Here is a 24484-nt window from a genome sequence, read left to right on the forward strand (position 1 = left end):
AAGAGGGCATCTTGTATATTTAGAAAAATGTTCGGTCAGTTATTTTAATGTCGTCATCAAAATAATTACAATGAATTGTCATCTACATAATTCACTTCAGTAATTGGATATAAAACTTGAAAAATATATTGGATGTCCTATTTAAAAAAAGAACTGTTTTTCTATTTTTAACATAATTCAATCGTCTTATTTTTTATAAATTTTAATAATAATTACACAAGATGTATAATTTCTAATAAATAACTGAATACAAATTACCCACCCTGTATGATGGTTTTCTAACAGAAGACATCCTATATTTTTTTCTTAAATTCTGTCTGTTTTTTAATTTTGTTATCAAAATAATTAAAATGAGTCATCATTTGCCGAATATACTTCATTAATTGAAAATATTACTTGAAAAATATATATGGAATGTCCCATTAAAAAACTGATTTATCTTGTATTTCCTATAGTTTGGAAATTAATTAACTTTATAAGAACATTTAACATGATTTATTCATCATTTGTGAAACTTCTTATAAACCATAATAACATTTATACAGCGCGGGTAATTTGTAACGAGTACTTTAGTATTTCTTTAGTTTAATATTAATATTATAAATTACCCTCCCGTATTTTGTTGAATTATTCCTAAAACTTACATCAACTTGCTTATTTTAATGGTTTTAATATGGGACATCCTGTATTTTTTATCGCAAACAATGTTAATTATTTCACAATAAGAATGTTAATTTTTGAACATTTTCAAATTCACAATTTAATAATAAATAATAATAATTGAAAAATATACAGGGTGTCCCATTGAACAAATTATATTTTGGAAGCTACTGTATATTTGATAATTATAGCAAAATATAATAAGGACTTTTATTTAAAACTTTTATTTTTATTCACATTAATAAGAAAAGGTCATTTATAATTAAATATACAGTGTTTCTCGTTTTTAAAATTATTTTTATCTAAAAATTGCATTTAAACAAAAATTAGTCATCACTTAGAGAAATAGTAAAGGATGCCTTATTTATATATAATAATTTTATTATTATTAATATCAACAAAATTCTCAGTTTACTGTTCATTCAACATTAATTACTCACCCTGTATCATCATTATTATTATTAGTACAACCAAAAATTTAAATAGTATACAAAAAAGATGTCAATTTCTAAAAATACTAGGTGGAATTTTTATAGCCTACTTCAATAAATAAAAATATATTCAGATTGTCCCATTTGACATCTGAATTATATTTTCTTATATCCTTTACAAATTTCACTCTACTGCAGGTTTTAAAGAACATTTTAACAACTCGCAGTCGAGTAAAATTTTTTTATTAGTGACACCAGTGGCGTACGTAAGTATTGAAATGTGACAAATCGATTCAAAGTTGACTTAGGATTGTCAGAAAATTCCAGGTCTTTTGTTTTTTAATAAAAACTGCAACAACAAAAAGTAGTTAAATCTGATAGATAATGACTCTGAAGGATATATTGGGGTTCCCAAGGACTTAAGACACAAGCAGGAGGACCTTGAAGTTGCAATATAACTTTACATCCTTTATCGTGAAGTCCTAAACATGCGGCTCACTCTGTATCAAGCAGAGCGATATAAATAAGACTCCATTTTGATTTCGCTGTTAGTTTTGTACACATTATTTGAAGTATGGCTACGAGTCATCTAAAAATCCAACCAATTTTGAAATTTAACGACAAACCTATACGAGGTATATGAAGAAATAACTAACTACAAGACCTCAGTTTATTCTTAGGGTACCAAACTTTGGAAAATGTAAAATCTGAAAAATTACGGAAATTATTCGAAAAAAATAATGAACAGGATACTTAATATAGAGCGCGGATTTCTGAAGGGATCCAGGTGCATCCTCAGGGGTCAAAGCAAGACTTCCATTGTTAGAGCTGATCTTCATATTTGTTGAGACGGGTTTTCGATGTATGACAGAAATGTATAACACACATATTTTGCCTCTTATACAGAATACTTTCCATCAACGACACGTTGGCCTAATGGCACAAAAAACATTTAACGAATCATCCATCCTTGTTTGTAGAAACAAATAAACACCGAAAATGAAAACCTTGATTTAATTCTCCACCACCAGGAAGTGAAAAGTTAATTTTCCAAAATGGCTTTAATCAATCTGCTCATCCGCCGTTTTGTCAGATTTTTTTTAACCAGAATAAACTAGATTTTTCACAGAATTATAAATTGCGACTATACGTAAAAATCTATCCATTTTGGTATCACAAAAAATCTCTCTAGTTGGCGTTTTCGAAATCAGTACTTCCGGTTTTACAAATAATTCAATTAATTAACTTTGATTTACGAATTGAACAAAAAAATTACTTTGTGAGGAATATTTTCAGAAAATGAGGATTTAGCTAGAAAGAAAAACTTACACTAAGAAAAAAGTTTATTCACTTTCGAAGTGGGAAGTGTCTCTTGATGTTTTTAAGCAGACCAAGGAACGTATCAATTTTTTGGTTAGGTTAGGTTCACCTTAGCCTCGATTAGATTATATTAATTGAGCGAAAACTTAGGAAAAAGATTTTTTTACGAAACATGATATATTTGTATAACCGTTCCAATCCAATTATTGGTAATACACACAGTACCCAGTTTCAACATCCGGAACTTCAATAAATGGATTCTACAATTTCGAAAACGCTAAACTAACATGTTTTAATGAATCTAAACCTGGCAGATACGAAGGTATCCCCAGATCTTGCTACATGTCAATCTGTCCTTAAAATGATAAATTTTTTTTCGTATCTGTACTGATCACTTAGTTTTACTTTTAAAATGGTACTTATTGAAAAACAATCTCTCGTATATGGTGAGATACGAGAATTTTGTGGTATTAAAAAAATATCCAAAGATTTATAAATTTAGGTAAATTAATCAATGAGTAATTTTCTGTAGCTAATTATGGTGTAGGTCCTCTAGAGAAAGACACTAACTTATGTAGAAATCCAGTAGCTTCTTAAACTAGTACTAATTAATTTCTAGTTATTTTTTTTTGCTTTTTTACCAATTTTGATTTGCTTCGTTTTGAAATAACGTGTGTGCTAAAAAAAAGCTGTTCGAGACAAGCAAAAGCTAGACGTTTTCTCTTTCCATTAACAGATTATGCTCCAGTTGAGGATTGGGGTCCTGAATATCCTATACCTGGTACCATTCGACCAACAGTACCCATACCGACGTTGTATAGTGCCGATGGTAAGTACCATTTATTGAGAGATATTTTTAATTACTTTTACAACCATCTATAATTTATTTTGCTGCCAACATATGGGCAACTATTTTTTCTTGAAGAAATGTCATAATAATATGATTAATACGGTACTATACATGGCAATAAGGCCTACAACATGGTACAAGTAAAGTTCACATAACCAAATTGGGCGTAAAATCCCTCAAAGGAATCACCAGAAACTAGAAGAAGAAGGCGCTGGATACATTCAGGCTCAATATTTGTCGAATCTTGCGTGAATCGTGTCACCTGTTGTATTGATGTGGGCCGGGCAGAAGCCCAATGGACTGGACATTTATAAAATGAGCAAAAAATTGGCAAACCATATCAAGAAGTGTTTTAAGTACCATCAAGACTTAAAAATATCCTAGATTTAAATGAAAAGACTGTGTCATGGAAAATAATATGGATATACAGATCATGATCAAGCTAAGGATCAATTTCAAATGTAGAAAGTTCAGTTCATGTTGAAGCTTTTTCATAATCTTGGTCATTAATTCCAAAAGTTGAAAGTCACCTGTAGCAAATAGCTTTATCAACCTTCCTACCACGACTCAAAGGATCTTTTGTGTCCCCCTTTTTTGCTGTGATACTGGGAATCCACTGTTTACAGCTGATCTGTTAGCCTCACACCTCTTAGAAGGTGAGGAATATGGGATGGCTCAAGCTGAGATCTTCGTCCTCTATTTCATATGCTCCCATGTGTAGTCCCCTATGAAGTCGAGAGAATCTGGATAGAGGTTTCGTCCTCTGCGCATCAGAATCTGCACGCTGCATTCTCTCCTAAGTCTAGCTTTTTCTGATGTATACTGAGGCGACAGTGTCCCGTCAGGGCTCCTATTAGTATTCGTAAGTTGTTCTTACTTAGGTTGAAACATTCACCAGGTCTTCTCTAGTTGTAATTTCTCAGGAGTGTATTTGCCTGTTTCAATCCCTGTAGATTGTCCCAGTGACCCTTATCTACGGTCTTTTCCAATGCTTTAATACCCCTTATTAGTTTTAATTCACGAAGTGCATTTTATGGACGACGCGTCTCCAGGTAGCATCCTACTGTCTTTATCTGTAAACGATACGTGCCATATCGATCCGAACACACCCATTGTTATCCAGTGTTATTACATGGTATGGTAACTAATTTGCTGTGAAATTTCATCCCATTATTCCCTCGAAGAATGGTTATTTGAGATGTAAGAAGCACAGGGTACTCCCATCTGATTGATTTCACAAGCCTACCAGCTATCACAGAGCCATCTGTTGTTCTGCAGAACTTCCACAGATACTCTTATGCCCCAATCAATCCATTATCTAATTATTTTGAGCCTTAAATCGTTCCGAAATAATCGTTGAAATCTTATGATATGCATGTTTTTTAAACAAGATGCATTTAATATTCATTCATTTAATAAATTTCATGTACAAAAACTGTAAAAATATTCAACAGCAAATGGAAACGTGGCTATCAAACACCCAAATATTAATGAATTTTATGTTGATATATCAACAATTTCTACACGTAAAATATGTAGCAGAAAATTATGTTATAAAAGTTAAGCCGTAAATTTTTTTGTTTAAAGGGCAACGTATGAAACCAAAGTTCAGTATAGTGGAATTAGTTCTGTATAATATAGCCGCAATGTTAGCTGGAGTAGCTTCTGGATACGATGTTAGGTTATCAAATGTTTCGCCTTTACACCCAAGACTGCAACCCTCTAGGTAAGTAAACAACCTCCAAAACATGAAAATATTTCATTTTCATCATACTAATCCATTATTTTTACACTATTTAGTATATACATCAAAAACGTAACTCTATTTAATTGATTTCTTTATTGCAAATATAACTTTTATCATATTTCTACAAAAAAATTCAATACATAAATATATTCAACAAATATAACTCTATAAAACCTCAATTTACTAAAATTAATTTAATAATATTGTGTTGGGTGCCCAGCCGCTCGCCACCTAACGGTTTCGGTTATAATTTAATGTAGTAGAAACTTTAAAAATGATGAGGGACTCTAACTATCTTTGGATAACTATAGTTTAATTATTTCTAGAGTATTTATAAGGTAGAAGCTCACATACGAGCAGTTAGTTGAATATTGAAAATACGCGGCGAACGATACAAGCAATCAGTGGAGGAAAAATAATATCTAAAGTGAAAGGTAGTTAATGTGATAATTTGAAGGAAAAGAAAGTGCGTTTCACACACTTTGGTGATCGCGATGTCAAAAACTCACGTTTTGCACTTCAATTTGGTTGATATTCACCAGATCTAGCCCTCAGCGAGTTTTTCCTGTTTTATAACCTCAAAGTTTAACTTTCAGGAGATAATTTTATGAAAGAAGGAGGGTATTGCACACGTTAATCTGATTTTGAGGAAAAAGAGGGAAATAATTATTTGGAAGGGTTCAAAAACGTTAGAGCTTCGACTTAAAAGGGTAAAAATGATTATGTAAAAAAGTGTCTTTCTTTATTAGATCGGGAACGTTTCAGACAACCCTCGTATGTATTTAAACCATACATCTACAGGAACTGCTACTTTGATTGAGAAAGGATTAAAAACAAAACAATTTTATATACAGTTGACGGTAGTTTCATACTATCGCGGTCCACTCGTATTTAGGTTCGTATTTTTTTCAATCCAAACATAATCCCGGTAAAACAATATTCCTAAATATTGATTGTTGTAGACTTAATAAGTCCAACACGAAGTGTAAATCACAATAGTTTGTGAGTCACAAGAAATCTGTTATTTTTTTGTGAAAAATTCTCTCTCGCTGAGGTTTCACCAAAATATTGCTCGTTAAATTATAACATAGCCGCTACGTCAGGGTATAAAGGGGTTTTGGTGGCAATAGATTTTTACAAATGTTTACTTTTAAAGAGAACTTTTTTGTAAAGCTTTAAACGACGTTGTATATTTTTTTGTTAACCTACACAAAAAACGAAAAATTAGTACAACAAAACGTAATATATTTATACTTAAAAATAAAAAATGTGTAAAATTTCAGAATAATAATGTGAAAATAATAAAAAGAAAAAAATTCACCATTAACATTAAAAAAAAGTTTGAGAAGGCGTAGATACAAATATTTTGGAAAAAATTTCAATGGAATCGAAAGATTTTTCGATTTTATAGAGACAAAAACGAGGGAACTTCAATATATGAAATTACCCAATACTGCTTTCAATGACTCCAAAAGGAAAATGGTAATCAGTTTTACAAAAATTGAAAACACTCCTAAGTTCAAGAGGAATCCAAAATTCTTTTCAAAGAATTGATTATTAATTTCTAAGAAAGTTAACTTTCTATTTACTTTTATAAATTGAAATTGAAAAAATCATTATTGAAAAATTTCGTTTTTAAGAAAGCGAATCAACAATCCACGCTTGTTTTGCTACTTTCTTAATACAAGTAATATCAGAAATAATAGTCTATGTAACTATAAGGTCAGAGTATGTATGAGTCAACAACATAACCTCAAATTATTCCAAATAAAAAGAAAGTGTATCATTTTCATTAATCAAACATAAAATGAAGATAATTCAACGTTAAAAGTCTGTTCTTTTATGAGTATTTGAATAAATTTGTTAAAGATACGTATATATATATATATATACAATAATAATAATAAATCAGTTACCTTCCTACGAAAAGTATAAAACTTGCTTCACAAATCACTTAATTAAAACTTTAACAACAGTCATAGCGTTATTTAACAAATTAACTGATGATATATCACTAAAATGTACTATTTACTTAACACTAAATACTAATAAAACAATAAATATTTTAACCGGGCGGCATCCATATTTGAAATTATCTAATGACCTGTCATTATACGAAAATTGTGATGGATATTTTAATAACGTTATTTATAAATCACAGTGATAAGTAATTTCAAAAATTCCTTTAAAAAATTGTTAAAACACGTTTATTTCTAAATGTTATTTGGAATAATCATTAGAAATTAATCAAAATTTACTAGATGTTTAACATTATTGAATATTTTGATGAATAAAAAAATATTTAGAGCATTGAAGTGTAACGGATATCGTATTCATAGTCATTATTCGTACGATCACGAATAAACAAAATGGAGTACAATTTTAGAAAACCAATCAAATAATTTGTTGTTTTAAGAGTATTATCAATACTAATGTCCCGAGTGCATGTCAAATTGTCGATAATTTAATTTTCTCGAGTTCGCGAATGCGCACGAGAGGAAATTATGAGACAATTTGACATGCACGAGAGGGCATTTTGGCAGACTATTTCCTGAGAAAAATTTAATTTAAAATAAACAATAATTGTTCCTTTTCTTAAAATATAAAATTAAAACCAAATGATGTTTATTTATCCTAGACGAAAATTTGGCACTAGTGCAAATTATCGATAATTTGCACTAGTGCAGTATTATCGCTGAAATTTGATCGTTGCTAGGTAAACATAAAATATTACAGCTTTTTGGTTGGCTTAAATTTTTCGAAGGAAATAGTCAATTAAAAATACATATTATATCAAATGAAAAATAATTAAATTTTTCTTATCCAACATTTTCTGATTTTCGTCTTTATTAACTTTGTTCGCGGTATTTAATTTGAACACATTCCGAATAAATTCTGAATATCTATTAAAGTTTCAAATGCGCATGGTTTGTTCTGATCATTCCTCCATGAAAAGTTAATAAACGTTTAGTTTCATATTCTAATTAGCTAGGTGAATAAACCTTATATAATATTCACTATATTGAATAATTGAAATTTATTCTTTATATTCGACAACTACTACGATTTCAATATCATGTACGTAGAAAATTACAAAAGTGTGAGGTTACTTTGTGGTAAATATCACAAAAACGGCAAATAGAACGAATGCGCACGCAACCGATACATTGGACTATTCAGAACACGTTCAGAATTAAAAATCTGCACTCCACGACTACAGAATTTCAATTTTCGAATGTTCTTCAATCGCACAATTTCAAACTTCAAAATATCTACTGCGAACAAAGCTATTGCTTAGGTTAATATGGAAAGATACCGTAAATTCATCAAACTATAATATAGATTCACCATAATATTTGGATTTTTTAGGTTAGAAGTAGCTGAATTACCCGCCTGGCGGCCGGTAGAACCTCAAGATTACGAGTATTCTACAACTTCCGGTTACAACCACAACACTTACCACGGTCCAACAAAACACTATCGTCCGATGTTGACCGGTTCCCAATTAATCAACGTACAACACGACGAAATGAAACCGCTTCGTTTCACGGATTCACCTCAACACCATCCAGTACCAAACCCATCGCCCAGAAGAAAATCCAGCTCGACGAGTAACGACGGTTCGGAATTATTCCTACCGTTCGAAAGAAACGCTACGATATACATTCCAGGCGATTACCACCGTTGCCAAACCGACACCGGACATTGCGTCGGATGCAATCGACCGGAAAATAATTATATTTATAGTCAGTATCAAGACGCGGTTTGTCCGGGATACGGGTCTGAATACAGCGGTTCGACGACTTTATACGGCTACGGGACCGATTACGCTTACGATAACCCGAGTAGTTTGAGTAGTCACAGCGGACCTAGGACGCCACAAAGACTATCGGTACATAAACGCACACCGTCGAACGTATCGAATGCGAGTTCTACCACCACGAGCGGTTCGAATATAAACCCTAGTTTCAAATTGGAAGACGATTACATACCGACGCACTATTTACCTAGAAGACAATACGAGTACGAGTATAATTCGTATCCGAGACAAAATTGTCTCGAATCGAATTTCGAAAGACCGACTACTCTAGATACGACCGGTTACACTAAATTGCGCTCCAGTTTGAAACGGAGCAATTATCAGAGTACGCAGGGTCATTCGGGGGGTAATACGCCGACGAACCCCACGCCTCCGGATAGTTTGACGAGCGATGATAGTTCGTACGTGTCGGCGAAAGAGAGTAATAGTAGTGTGAGTAGGGTTCGATTTTCTCCGACGACTTTGATAGACTTACCGGTGCCCGGGCAACATCAAGATCAAACGGTACCTTTGCAAGCTAGAAGAACGAGACAGAGGCCCTCTTTAGTTGAAAACGAGAAAGATTTTATATCATAACCCCTTTCGATTAGGTTGATTTTATGGTATATGGAAGCAATATTTACCGTTGGTAATAGCGAATGATGGGACGAATCGTACGAATTTTTTTTTAATACTCGATAGTATGTCAAGTGGGAAGAGAAAAAATCGATTTTGATAGTGTTTGGGAAAATTTAAAATTGATTAAAATGATCGAAAAATATTGTATGTGATTTTAATTAATCGTTTTTGTATACATAACATTAAATTTTTCCAAAAAAACAGAGCAAAAAGTCATTTATTGTATGGAAAAAAAACCGTTTCATTATTTTTTTTTTGTATATAATTTCTAATTATTTGAAAATTGACGCAAAATCTAATAAAATTAGAATCATCAAATTTTCATAGGACAATTTTTTTGCAATGTAGTTCCATTTTAAACGTAAACTAAAAAAAATCATTAGTTTTGAATTATTTTGTATTGGTAACTAGAAAGTGGATTATAATTGAATCCAATTTTGGAAAAATTCGATACATTTTTAGGAAAAAAAGTTAAAAAACAAGAAAATAGAGATTTTTCAATTTCCTTTTTCCTACTAAATTAAATATTTTTTGTAAAAAATCGGCGTTTTCTTGCATTTTTCTTAAAAAAACTATGAGGTGAAGTATAAAAGGCAACTAAAATCGTATATCCACAAAAATCATCATATTTGTCTCTTTTGCCAACAAAAAAATAGAGGTATTCAACTCTTCTTTCCCCATATTCCATTTTTTTCATTCAAAATGGAAAATAATTACCCATTTAGAGAACTATTTTATCAAAATCGATTTTTTTTCTTCAAAATGAAGCAATTAAAATATTATTTGTGTCATGAGTTCATAGATGTGCCATATTTTCTAGTGAAAATCGTTCCAATAGAAATTACCATGTTAATTTAAACACAATAATTTTTAAAAAATGAAAATAATCGTTATGTAACAAGTGTGTAAAGTAGCCTTTTTTGACGAAGGTGACAATAACGTGAGTCGAAACAAAGCCTTTACACACTAATTGCATACAATATTTTTCCTACTATCAAAAAGTGTGTCTAAAATACGTAAGGTAGTAGAAAAAAAGAATTTTATAACGCTACAGCAATATAATGAAATTCCGATTTTGGAATTGGAATTTTTGTTATATTTAAAAAATTTAAATAAATCGGATAAAAACTTTCAGTAAAACGATTTCAATCAAAAATACTACAAATTGAAGAAAATCTTTAAGTTCTGACAACATCGCAAAAGCAATATTGTCTTATCAGAGAAACAAAATAGATTGTTAAGACTATAGATATTTAATTGCAGTATTGCCAATATTGAAGGTTTTTTATTTGCAATATTCGAATTCAAGTTTTTTTATTTCTAAATTCTGCAACGATATTGTGTATTTTATATTTACCAAAACACAACACGCCATGTTTGCTACGCCTCTGTAGACAGGCACAAAATATATCTTGTGTTTGTTTCATATTCATAGTAATCAAAAAATTTTGTTCATATTATAAAAATTATTTAATCGTTTTATCCACAATAACTGTTTAAATGGATATGATCACCCAGTTGCAGGAGAGTCGTTACCAAAGATTAGGATTACTAAACTCTAGACAGAAACAGAGAAACGTCAATGTTTCGGCTAGTCACCTTACTGCAATCTTATCAGAATTAAATGATTTAGAATTTAAATTTTCTACTTACTAAAGGGTCGATTATATTTATTCAAATTAGAAGGATTTTGAGTATTGTATATTCAATAAATATTTACCCGGAAACTTTCTATAAAAATATAGTTTTATAGGTAAAATATTTGATAATATAAAGAATTTCGTCACTCATTTACAGGAAACTTTGGCAACACTGGATTACTAAAGACAGAAATGTCGTTATTCTGGCTTCAATTACATAGTACAACTTTTTCTTTAGACATTCTGTTGAAGTAAAAGTCAGGCAACACTGGATTACCAGAATTTTTATACAAGGAAAATGGGGTTACCTAACCTAAAAATTTTTAGTTTCTACGTCGGATATTTTCTATTGGAACAAACTAAATACATATATACAGTGTGTTTGAAAATTAAAAACTGCTTCAAACGTTTTTATCATCCAATATTTTGTATGATTCGTGACTTTATTCACTCGTGATTAAAACTAGTCTAATTTTTTTTCTGCTATTTATTATATTGTGAATTGTACTCATCGTCGGCGTTAATTTTCAAGTGGCATAAATTATGTATTAAAAAAAAAATAAAACATGATATTGTGTGATTTTATCTTTTATTAAATTAATTTATTTATATTTGAGATTTCAAAACGTTGTGATGTCGCTTTTTAAATGGAAATTTCCAAATAATGAATTAAAATGAAATATTTCGATAGAATCGATAATATAATCGATTATTTACGATCGATTTTAATGAATTCATTATCGAAACTTCTATTTCTTTTTATATAAAAATTGTATTTTAACATTTAACAATTTGTTTCAATTATCACTCATTTTATTATCTATTATTATTGTGCTCAATTGTTTATATACAGGGTGCGTCCGTAAATAAACAGTAATATTGAAAAAAACTCCCGATTAATGGACAGCGCTGTATTATAAACTATATGTTTATCCAATTTGTGCCTGTGCCTGTGTGTACAGCTTATGTACAAGTGATATTATAATCTTGGATAGTCATTTACGTGCAATTTCTCGAAATGCGTAACTTTTTTCAAGATAATTTAATTTTAATTATTAAAAAAAATATAAAACTACACTAAATTTTTGATACCAAATTTACATTAAAAAAATATAACTATATTTTGATTCATCCTGTAATATATTTTTATAAATTTTGTAGTAATTGTTGAAAAAAATCATCATAATCCACCTAATTTGGTATAAAAGTATAATTTTCAGTACAATTTCATTTTTTCAAATTTTTATAATCTAATTTTTGATTTAGTGTAGATTTTGTATTTTTTGGAATCATAAAATCGAGACTAGAACATTCCATTTTTTTTGAGACTTGATTGTGTGTCCATTTTTTTATATACATTTAATTAAGCAGTTCTTTAATGTACTTAATTTTTTTCTATTTTATAATAAGTCGTTTAAGTTGAAAAATGAAACACTTTCCAATTTTAAGAAAAAAGAAGAGAAAAAATCGACTCTATGGAATATAAAAATGGTGAATTATCATCGTTAAATGATGCAATAAGAGATATTTGGTTAACAGATTTTTTTAAAGAAAAAATTAACAGTACCTAAGTGTGTATAGAGTCTAGTCACTATTTTTCTGCATTTATACACTGGTACTATATTGAATTTTTATGTATATAGCTTCTTTTCTACTCATTTGACAATGTAATCACTATTTTAACTACCGGTGTTTAAAGGTGAATACACACACGACCGCGCCGCGTCACTACTGTACGGCGAAAAGCCGTACAATAAAAACTAAGATATTGATGCCGATATAGAAGTTTCTACACTAAATTTGGAAAAAATATATTTGCATAATGGGATTCAATTATTTTCTTCAATAAAACTAACTAATAACTTGATAATACTTTTTAATTCATAAAATATATTAGAAATATGTTGTCACTAAGAGCGAAATAATTTTAAGAATTTGATTATCGTCCATTTTAAATTAGTAAATTTGATAAATTATTTCTAAAGTTGGGGTTTTATAGTTCAAATTTAGGGTATTGAAATAAATTAAAAAAAAATTGCTAGCAATACCACGTTACTGGCTAATTTTTTACTGACGTAAAATATCAACTTCTCTTAGATTTTTTTAAAATTTTTTTCCAAATAATTTATAAAATCCATTATAATATTGAATTTTGAATGAATTCTGAACTTAAATCGTGATATATAGGTCGAACGGATCGAGTACGGCGCCGTGCGGTCCCGTGTGTATAGGCCTTTAGATATAATTAAAATTTAAACGACCCAATTTAATTTTTATGTATATAGTTTTTCTCTAGCTGATTCTAAGATTCAATCACTACTTTAACTACCGGTGTCTTAAGGTCGATACACACGTGACGGCATCGCGTGGAACCGCACAGTGGAAACAACCATAGTAATGCCAATATGGATGTCTCAATAACAAATTTTGGAAAAACATATTTAAATAATTGGATTTTTTAGTTTGATTTAAAAAAATTGACTTTAATAATTTATAACGAATTTTTCAATTCTTAAAAAATTTGAGGCATTTTGAACGCCGTTTCTTTTTAATCGACCCATTTTATTTTTGTTTCGAAAAATCTGAAGTAATAACCACTGTTGCCCCACAGAGCATAATAACTGAGTATTAAGAAAAACTGGTATCAACACAACAATACAAGTTGGGGTTTTATAGTTCAAATTTAGAGTATTAAAATAGATTTAAAAAAAAAGTTGCCAGCAATACAGCGTTTGATTTCTGAAAGACATAAAATATCAACTTTTCTTAAACTCTCATAAAATTTTATTCCAAATAATTTATAATAACCATTATAATATTGAGTTATGAATGAATTCTGAACTTACATCGTGAAATATTGGTCGATAGGATATCAAGTGCAGTGCCGTGCGGTCGCGTGTGTGTGCGCCTTTACTTAAAATCAATTTAAACGACTTGGGGGGGGGGGGTATAAATATTGAATTTTAATATTTTAATAATCCGAATATAATTATTCGGGATTCGTGGCCATGGTATGTATCTACTTATTATATATAGATAATCACCAATGTTCAGTATTTAGTATGTACATTGTAAATAAATTATACATAATGTATTAGAAATTGACTACCTGTGGCTTCCACGTTATTATAAATATATAAATATCAATGTAGATTTATTTATTTAAATGAATTGTATAATACATTCCAAAGTATCTTTATAACAAAAACATTATTAATACTCATGTGTGAAATGTAACAATCAAATTAAAATCATAAAAATCGAAGTTTTCTGTTTTATTACTTACAAAGATTTTCAAAAAGCCATTTATACCAATAAAAAATTATACATGGAGAGTTAAACATGAATAAATCGTAATATAAAATGTACTTGAGAAAAAAATTAATATGATTTTGCAAAAAAAACAATTAGAACAAACTATATAAAGGACATTTAAAGAAACATGCTTCGAAAGTATTTTATATCAAATATACTAGTAGTTTATGTAAAAGTAATTATTATATTCAACATTATAAGGATATATCAAGCTTGGTTTACACAGCCATATTTAAAAATTACCATTAAACTAACAAATTAAATTAACAGTGAATTTAAATTAAAATTAAACTAGAATTTTGCCAACTTTGAAGTACTCAGTTTAATTCCCTAATTTTTTGAGGTTATGATCACAGAATACGTTAGATTAATCTGTATTCGTTTTAGTCTAGGAAACCTTCCCTAATATAAAGTATTGTTTTGTTTACAACATCCTTGTTCTTTGGTTATGGAAATATTATTTGTATTTTAGCGTCGATTTCCACCGTGGTGTTTTATTTTTAAAAGTGATTGTCAGCAATGTCCTTTAGACAATGGAACATTGATACACAGTGCCACATTTGTAATACAAAAAGCAACCATACGGGGAATTTCTATTAAATAACCAGTCATTTATAATTACCCTTAATTTACTGCATAAACCAAAAAATTACCACTAAGACAGTTTAGTTTAATTTTGGCTGCGTAAACCAAGCTTCATTTAATAGTGCTAAAGTAGGAATTCAGAAAGTTTAAGTAGTTACCTTATAAGAATGATAAATTCATATGGGTTAAGAGTTTTTATAAAATTATTTATTAAGTAATTATTAATAACAAAGACGTAAAACATGATTTTAATAAAACTACAAATCAATATTTTAGGTTAAGTTGAATAGCCCATATATGTATAAAAAAAGAAGAAGCATGTCAGATGCCAGATATATTTAGATGATTCACAAACCGTTATTTGATTCGGGCGCGATCTAGGGACGTAAATCTTAACTACTAATTTTAACGTTTATTAATAAAGCTAAATCCAAGTACAATTTTACGGGATTTCATTTGTTAGCAACCAGATTTTAAAATTGCATCTTACAAATTTGTAGTAACAATTTTTTAACAAAGAATAGTTAACATTGTTCATGTATTATAGGGAAAATACATTCTAAATGTTGGTTGACGTGTGTCATACATCTTCAGTGTTGTCATATTTTTTGTTATTAAAATGAGATAATTGTTTTCATGTTTTTCCGTTTTTAGCTGAATTTCATAATTTAATATAATGTTGTTTATAGGAATTATTATTCTATTTAAAATTATTACACTTATTTAATATTAGTGAAATTTAATATAACCATAGTCGACTTAGAATAAATATTTTTTCATATTCGGAATAGGAAAAAAAAATACAAAGCGGCAACGATGTAAATAACAAAATGTTATTTACTAGTGGAAACAGGCATATACTTCAAAAAGTACATGAAAGATGATTATTTTATAGCAAAATATCAAAATTTTTTAGAATTTACAATAAATGATCAAAATTTTCTTCCAAATAGTTCATGAATATGAAAATATTTAGTTTCAAATGATTTCTGAATATAAATCATAAAATATAGGTCGAACGGATCGAGTGCTGCGCCGTGCGGTCACGTGTGAGTGGGTATTTAGTTATAATTAGAATTTGAAGGAGTTCAACAGAATTTTTATGTATATACCTTCTCTTCACCTCATTCTACAATCACTATTTAAAATATCGGTGTCTTAAGGTCGATACCCACACGACGACACCGCGTAACTGCCGTGCGGCAAAAAAGCAGCGTAATGCAATCGACCATAGTGATGCCAATATGGAACTTTCTTAAGAATCTTTTTTTTTTCAGGTGTAAAATATGAATTTTTTAAGAAATTTTCTCCAAATAATTCATAAGCATAAAAATATTTAGTTTCAAATGAATTGTGAATTTAAATCGTCAAATATAGGTAGAACGAATCGAATACAGCGCCGTGCGGTCTCGTGTGACTAGGCCTTTATTTATAATCAAAATTGATTGATTGATATAGGTTCCTTCCATCTCATTCTACAAATGCTGAAACGCCGTAAACAAAATAAGAATAATCTTGTTGATAGCCAATCGCAACGGATAAGGCAGTGAAAGAAGAAAAAGAAACACTTTTAATAGGGAATAAGTAAACAAAAACGATTCTTTTTATATAAACCATACTTTAATCGCCAAAAAAATGACATACAAAAATTTTAATTACGGTTCTAAAAAAAACAACCGAAAAATTTAACACGTCAACTTACGCTATCACACCCTACCCTAAAAAATGTCTATAGATAATTTAATTATAACATTCCTATGACGTAGAACTACTATTATTTACGAACGATTGGTTATTGAAATAATAAGTTATCCAATTATCGAAATAATTGTTTTTCTTTTTAACCGGATTGATTCCAATATCCTTTTGAAACGAACGCTCCCGTAGAAATTTACACTCGTGAATTTCCCCGCTACTTGTAGTGCAACAACACCTGATCTCCCCTTCGGATAAACTTTGTCCACTAGTATCGTTATCCACTATGTAAACGTTTCTAAATTTACTGATTACATCATCAACGAGGTTATTTTCTCTATATTTATCGTCCATTAATGCTGTATCACCATGTAACGTATTTTTATCCATTTTTTTTGGTCTTTGGTTATTTTTACTTTTATTCCTCATTTTTTTCTCCATTAATGTTTCGTTGTGTGTCTTTTTATTTCCCGAGGGGTGTTTAAGTTTGATTTTTTTGGTTTTTTTGACAGGAATTTTATCGGTTTCGAAAGATTTTTTTTCTTCCGAACAAGTGACCGTTACGCTTATTTTATCCAGGTCACCAATAGTGTTATTTATTTTATTCGTTGGAACACTACTTTCAGATTTATCTTTATCCTCAAAATCTAAGTAATTGATGGCTTCAATTGATGTATCTAATCGAATTAGTGGGTTTATCGATTTTTTCTCGTCGGGTATTGAAATCGATTTGGAATCAGTTTGTATCGACAAGTGATGCGTTGGTTTTGAAATCGATTCCGGTAGCCACGGTACGGTTTGAGTTTCGATCGTTTTGTACGATTTTTTTGATTGTTTATCGTCTGTAAAAATTACCCTTATATCATCAAATAGTTATTCTTATACACACATTTCATTAAATCAAAAAAGTATGTGATACGAGGCCCAAACGAAAATAAAAACATAGAAAAAGATACAACGTCAATTTTAGATATATACCTGTTTTAGTTATTTAAAAAAACGTTAACCGAATAATTCAGTTGACTCAATTTGGAGTATTCATTTCGCAATCACTCGTTTATCGAATACGAGGTGTGGCTATTAGTAACGAGACTAGCGCTGCTTTTAAAGCATCGAATACGATGTTTATTGTGGCTGTAGACAAATCAGTGTAGCCGTATCCTTGGTTTGTCTAGTGATTGTCATGTAAAAACGGGCACATGTGGCTAAGAAGAAAGTTTTTTTTTCATCAATACAATGCACCAGCTAACACGTCCATTATATCAATAGCCAAAATGAATGAATTAAAGTTTGAATTGCTACCTCAAGCACTCTATTCGCCAGATTTAGCCCCATCGGATTATTTTCTGTTCCCAGACTTCATGTGATTATATACCTTCACTGGGTTCCTGAAGGTAAAACTATTGAATCAACATTTTATCTGCGCATTCATAATGAACTTTGTGAGAAAATTAGAATAAAACGACCCGATTTGTAGAAGATTTCGTTAAGACAATGAGCCACACTGCCCGTCAATAGGTTTCTAGCCTAGTACAACTTCCCAGTGTTAAACCAGCCACCTTATTCATCAGAAGTGACAGAAAAAACTTCCTATACTGTTTCGAACAATGGAAGATTTACATGGGGCCTTGTAGAAATATATATATATATATATATATATATATATATATATATATATATATATATATATATATATATATATATATAATAAAATATTTCATATCACTAGAACCGTTATTTAATAGTCGCACCTCGTACATTAATTCAAGATGTTTCGAGAGTGTTAATTTTTCAATAAGTTTTTGACTTTTAATGTATACGTTATCAATTTTTATGTCAATCGTTTGTAAAATGAAATACATCAGTTTAAAATGTATACGAGTGTTGATTTCACAGTTATTGTTTATCAAGTCATTAATATGCGTCAGAAAGTATACTAGTATTTATTTTATGATGAACCTAATGATTCAAATATGTCAATTTTATGTAAAGGAGTGTTGATTTTACAACCAATTGCTAATCAAGTCAATTAAATACGTCAAAAAGTGTGCGAATGTTCATTTTACAGTCTGTTGTTAACCTAATTTTTGAAATATGTCAATTTTATATATACAAGTGTTAATTTCACAATAAGTTGTTCATCAAATCATTGAAATGCGTCAAAATGTGTACAAGTTTGCATTTTACAGTTAATTGACAACCTATTGAATCAAATATATCAATTTTATGTATTATAAAAGTGTTGATTTTACAACCAGTTGTTCACCAAGTCATTTAAATACTGTCTGTCATCAAATACATATATCTAAAATATATAGGATTTTTCAGTCAAATTTCAACTTTGATTATGAGTTAATTTGACAGTTAATTGATCACCAAAGCATTAAAATGCGTTACAAAATGTACGAGTACTTATTTTAGGCAGTTGTCAACGTAATAGTTCAAATATGTCAAATTTATGTATACGAGTGTTTATTTTACAATCAGTTGTGTACCAAATACGTTAAAAAGTATGTGTTGTTTACATAACGATTCAAATATGTCAATTTTATGTACAAGATTGTTCATTTTACTACCATTTGTTCATCAAATAATGTAAATACGTCGAAACGTGTACGAGTATTTATTTTGCAGTCAACAGTCAATTTTATGTATTTGACAGTTATTGTTCACTAAATCATAGAACTACATCAAAATAAAATATTAACGTGTGTTCATTTATCAATCAATCGTTAACGAGTTATTTACCAAAACGAATCGATTCAAGATATATAACGAATGTTCAAATTGCGATTCTATGATACACTTACCTTTCGAACTTAATTGCGTCAAACATCCCGAGTTAGTTCGCGTTTTTTCGGTTGGATATTTCCAACGATTCTCCGGATTCGGTTCAATATGATTTTTGTAAAATTGTTCCTCGATATTCTGATTTATGAATTCGCCGATCCAATGACTCGAATTATCCGACGAATGAATCGGTTTATTCGATTCGGAAATCGATTCGACGCGAGAATTCGTATCGCTGTCACTTGTCAGAACATCTAAAATGGGAGGTAAATACTAGAATATATACGGGAAAGAGTCGAAAATTATTATTTGGTGATTTGAAACTCAAACGTTGCTACTTACGTTCAGAAACTCCTTTAATCGTTTGGACGATTAACGAAGAATCGCTGTAAGTTGTGTAGAAACAAGTATTGTCTTGATAAATTTGTTCTTTGTCAATTTTTTTCGTTTCTATGTAAAATTCACTGTCGTCTTTACATACGTTTATTTTACGGAAATTGTTTGTTTTACTGACGGAATCTTTTGTCGTTTTATCGGTTTCGGAACTAGATTCATAATCGGGATTGTATGTATCATGTTCGACGAAAAATTTGCATCTATGTTTAGGGTTTCGCGTTGACGGTTTCGTCTAAAAAACATCAAGTTTTGACTAGATTTCCGTACCTTCCATTTATCGATGTTCTAGATGCCCGTTTTTCCTAATAATTCGGATTTTTTCATTGAATGTATTATAGGGGGTCTATTTTAGGGAATTGTAAGTTGGCTAAAGAGGGGGAAGACGTATAGTAAGATAGAAGAGAAAAATAATTGTTTATTTATTCAAGTTTTATCGATATTCCATTTCGAAATTGTCTCCGTATGTTATTAAACTAACCAAATAATAGTTATGTTAGGTTCAACTTAGGTTATGTTATCTTAATTGGCCGATAACTCGAAAAAAAATATTTTTCTATGAAATGCGAAATGTTTTTATAAGTAAAACGAGCGGTCGTTTCTTATAATTCACAAATCTAATTCAAAAAGCTGAACCGGAAGTCATCCAATCCAGTTTTATTAGTTAAACCGGAAGTACTGCTTTCCGACATCTAGAAACTCGATAAATGGGACGTACGACCTCGAAAATGCTAAACTAGTAGTCGAGAATCAAACTTCCGCTCAGATAAGATTTTTATTTAATAAAAAGTAAGTTTATATCGCATATAATTTACAACAATGACATCACAGCACACACGCTATGACACGTGACAGGTGGATCATAGACAAGACTACAGATACGATCATAGACAACATAGTACACAACATAAAACGACAAACATGTTTTTTACCGATATTTAGTTTTTAATGCATCTAAATTTTCTTGATTTTAGGTCTCTTCTGTTTTAAAATTTTTGATAAAAACTTAAAGAAAAGTCGAAACGTCAAAGTTTACTTTTCTTTTAAAAACTATCAAAAAAACTTATTTCAAAACAGAAGAGACCTAAAAGAGCATTTAGATGCTTTAATAGGTCTAAGAAATAAGAAATTGAAGAAATTTATTTAGTTTTTATTATAAAATTTCGATATTTTCGCCTTTTTAATCCTGATAAAAATAGATTCTATTATAACATAACCTGAATATTTTCGAATTTCCCTAATTTCCATACTTCTTTCAATCAATCTGACAACATTGCTCATTGTTATTTCATGTACTCTTTATATTTTTGCACTGTTCACCCTTACACTATGTAATCAAATCCAGCATATGCTTTAAATCATTTTATCTATGAAATTTTCGGAATTTTCGCCTTTTTAATCTTCTTTAAAAGTTTATTACAACAAAACCTCATTATTTTCGAATTTCTATACTACTTTCATTCAATCTGACAACATTGTTAATCGTTACATTATATTGGCGTACTCTTAATATTTTTACCTTTTTATACTTCATAAAAATATTTTTATTATAACATAACCTCACTATTTTCGAATTTCACTAATTTCCATACATCTCTCATTCAATTTGACAACATTGCTCATTTGTTATTTCATACTGCCCTACTCTTCATACTTATTTATTATTATTATTATTATTATATAATTAAAATTTCTTTACTCACCCCTATACACAGTAGGATATACACTAATATTTATAAATAACGTTTTAATAATCATTAAATATTATAATTACTCACCTTTTTAATTTCCCTAAAACCATTCGCATTATACAGATCGCTGACTTTTTCCTTCACTTCCCAAGATGGCGAACGTATTTCAACATAACCAACAGATTTTATCGATGGACGATAAGAAACGTGACTTTCCCCATATTTATCTATATAAAAATGAAAAATCTTCTGGACAGTAGGAAGACTAACGATATTCACAGGCGGTAACAACTGGAATCTCAACACTTCCGATTTTCTTAAATGATTATTACAAGGAATATCGATATTTTCAACGGATTCAAACGTCATTCGAACACCGTCCAACCGACATTTTTGCGTTGCCGTCGAAGACGTACGAACGTCTGTCGAGCATACGGCGTCGATGGTTTCGATTAACGACCGGTCGGTATTGCAGGTAACATCACGAGATCGTTTCGGTAGATCCACGTCACAAGAAAAGTTCATTTGTAGTGGTTTAGTTAAGGTACTAAAATCGTTCATTTTACGTTCGGTGTTACAAGCGACGTTCATTTTTTTTTGGATTTTCGTGATATTTTCTTCTTCGGTATTCGAAGCAGTGTCTCTATATTTTATGGTTTTGCGCGAAAAATCCGTACCACGACCGGAATCGTCTGTATATTCTACGGGGTGGTCGGTTTTTGTTTGCTGATAATCAATTTCGGATTTATTTGATGTATTTATGAAATCTCTTATGTGAGATTTAAACGGAAAATCGTTACGAATATCCGGTTTGTTTTTAATATTTTCGGGATTTTTAGATATATTATTAGTGTCAGTGTTTAACGTGGTGTTTAAGTGGACGTTTGGAATTTCTGAAAAACGGGAACTAGAATTATTTTTTTTTTAATTTTATCAAGAGAAGTCTAAAAAATACTTTGTATATGAGGTATGATCAAAAATTGATTTATTAAAGATAAAATTACTGTTTACAACGTTGCCATGTTACCAACAAATTCCATTTATCTCCCATTTACTTTATAATGAGATTTATACAATAAATGGTATGGGTGGAGAAATCAAAAAATATTCCTGTTTAATAGATGGCGTTATTTTTCATATATTATCGGGGAAATAGCATATAAATTTCTTACCTTTAGGTAACGAATCAGTGAAAATATCGTCACTTGTACTATCGCTTTCTGTATCACGAATTGTGCTCAATTTTGCTTGTACTATATCCAAGTCGCTCATATCTAAATTATTTTTAATAACAGGTACCGTTCGAAATTTATCTTCGATAGACTTTACGTTTTCATTTCTTCTAGTTAAAGGTCTATTAAGGTAAATATCTGGAATACCAAAACGTGAATATATAAATTCGAGCCTTGAAAAATGTTATATACCGTTTAAATCCGCTAATTTGTCTTGATCTATCATTTCATCTATTTTATCTAATTCTTCTTCGATAAAATCGTCATCTGTTATACTGATAGGTTTCGATGTATCATCGCTAGTTATTTCTTCTATCACTGTTTGACATACGGCAGTTTCTATTTCGCTCTTTTTCTTTTCAACTTCTAAAGTTTCTCCTAAAGAAATTGCATCTACAAACGTGAATATTATAACCTCATAACTTCTTCTTTTAGAAGTTACAAAGGCCTCGGCTACCATGGCTATACTGCCAAAGAAACGAGAAAATTTGATATTCGACGTAGAGAACCGATGTTGCCAAAAGTAAATTTTAACACAGTTTTCTAATATGAAATATCAATGGGATAATTAAAACATTTTATTTATATATACCCGTGCTATTGTAACAAAAGTTAGTATTTTAAAAAGTAAGAAAATAGTTCTCGAGTTTCGTTCACCCTGGATACAAGAAAGGGAATAATTATAATTTAATCGGATATGGTGATATTGCATCATATTACGGAACTTGAATAAAATATTTATACGTGGGCTCTAAAAACACCATGACGCCAATATTATTACTTAAATAGCTACTAAAGAGAGATAGAGAGTGGTTAAAGGATACAGTTTCTTTCTCTTCCAATAGTACTTCACATACATCTAGCTCTCTCTATCTTCAATATTTTTATAAAAGAAAAGTTAAATATATTTTGGCATAAATCTAGAATAAACCCAAAAAATAAGGAAAAAAGACCAATGTCGAAATTCAAATCGATTTTTGTCAAAAAAGTTTATTACTATTAAAAAATAATCAGTTTAACTCACCAACAGTCGTTTCTACGTCACTTTTCGATGGCTGTGGTGCCACATCGTCGTAAACGTGCACGGCGGTTTCGATTTCACTTTTAGTTTCGTTAAAGGTAACATCCGAAGCTGTATTTTCCAATTTAAAGTCCTGCTCTAGAAACGGCTCAACTGGAAATTGGACACCTAATTTTATTATATCCAAAACTTTTTTTACTTTATTAATTAACATTTTGTTCTGTTCGATTTTTGTATTTAATTCCGTGTCACTGTTTTTGGAAATTCCCGTTGATTTTCTGTAAAAGAAATTATATACTTGTACGACAAAATTGGAAATATCTAAATTCGTAGATTTTAACTACACCCTGTAACTTATTTTCAAACGCAATTTCACCTAACTGTCGAAAACTTTCCACAAAATGAAACCTTCATTATTTCATTCAATTTGTGAATGTGAGGTTAGAAGAAACGTAGACATTTTAATTTTAAAAACACCCTGTAACTCATTTTAGGAAGTAAATGGAATTGTTTTTATTATTTCCAAATTTCACCGAGAATTAGAAATAAGAAGTATTTTGTCTAATTTTTGAATATTAATTCAGAAAAATTATGAATTTTTTCATTTTCTGGAACCACCATGTAACTCATTTTATGAAGGAATTAGAAGTTTTAAAATTATTTGCATAGTTCCCTA

The 24484-nt window shown here is 30.0% G+C and overlaps 2 protein-coding genes across 4 annotated transcripts in view; one reads left to right on the forward strand and one right to left on the reverse strand.

Moving 5' to 3' along the window:
• LOC130442022 (mitogen-activated protein kinase kinase kinase 11) overlaps window positions 1-14351 on the forward strand; it is a 49880-nt gene extending 35529 nt beyond the window's left edge. For all 3 annotated transcript variants that reach the window (XM_056775978.1, XM_056775979.1, XM_056775980.1), the window contains 3 exons: window positions 3148-3240; window positions 4849-4987; window positions 8378-14351. In XM_056775978.1, the coding sequence (XP_056631956.1) occupies window positions 3148-3240; window positions 4849-4987; window positions 8378-9404 (1259 nt within the window). In that variant the 3' untranslated portion in view covers window positions 9405-14351. The remainder of the gene's footprint in view (window positions 1-3147; window positions 3241-4848; window positions 4988-8377) is intronic.
• Window positions 14352-16378: 2027 nt separating this feature from the next.
• LOC130442023 (uncharacterized) lies at window positions 16379-24080 on the reverse strand. Its single transcript, XM_056775981.1, has 7 exons — window positions 23812-24080; window positions 22980-23180; window positions 22728-22925; window positions 21643-22448; window positions 19814-20099; window positions 19492-19725; window positions 16379-17523 (listed from the first exon to the last, which is right to left on the reverse strand). The coding sequence occupies exons 1-7, from the start codon at window positions 24020-24022 to the stop codon at window positions 16742-16744; spliced, it is 2718 nt and encodes a 905-aa protein (XP_056631959.1). The 5' UTR covers window positions 24023-24080; the 3' UTR covers window positions 16379-16741.
• Between the last annotated feature and the right edge of the window lie 404 nt (window positions 24081-24484).

This window comes from Diorhabda sublineata, chromosome 3 (genome assembly GCF_026230105.1).
Source record: "Diorhabda sublineata isolate icDioSubl1.1 chromosome 3, icDioSubl1.1, whole genome shotgun sequence".
Taxonomy (NCBI): Eukaryota; Metazoa; Arthropoda; class Insecta; order Coleoptera; family Chrysomelidae; genus Diorhabda; species Diorhabda sublineata.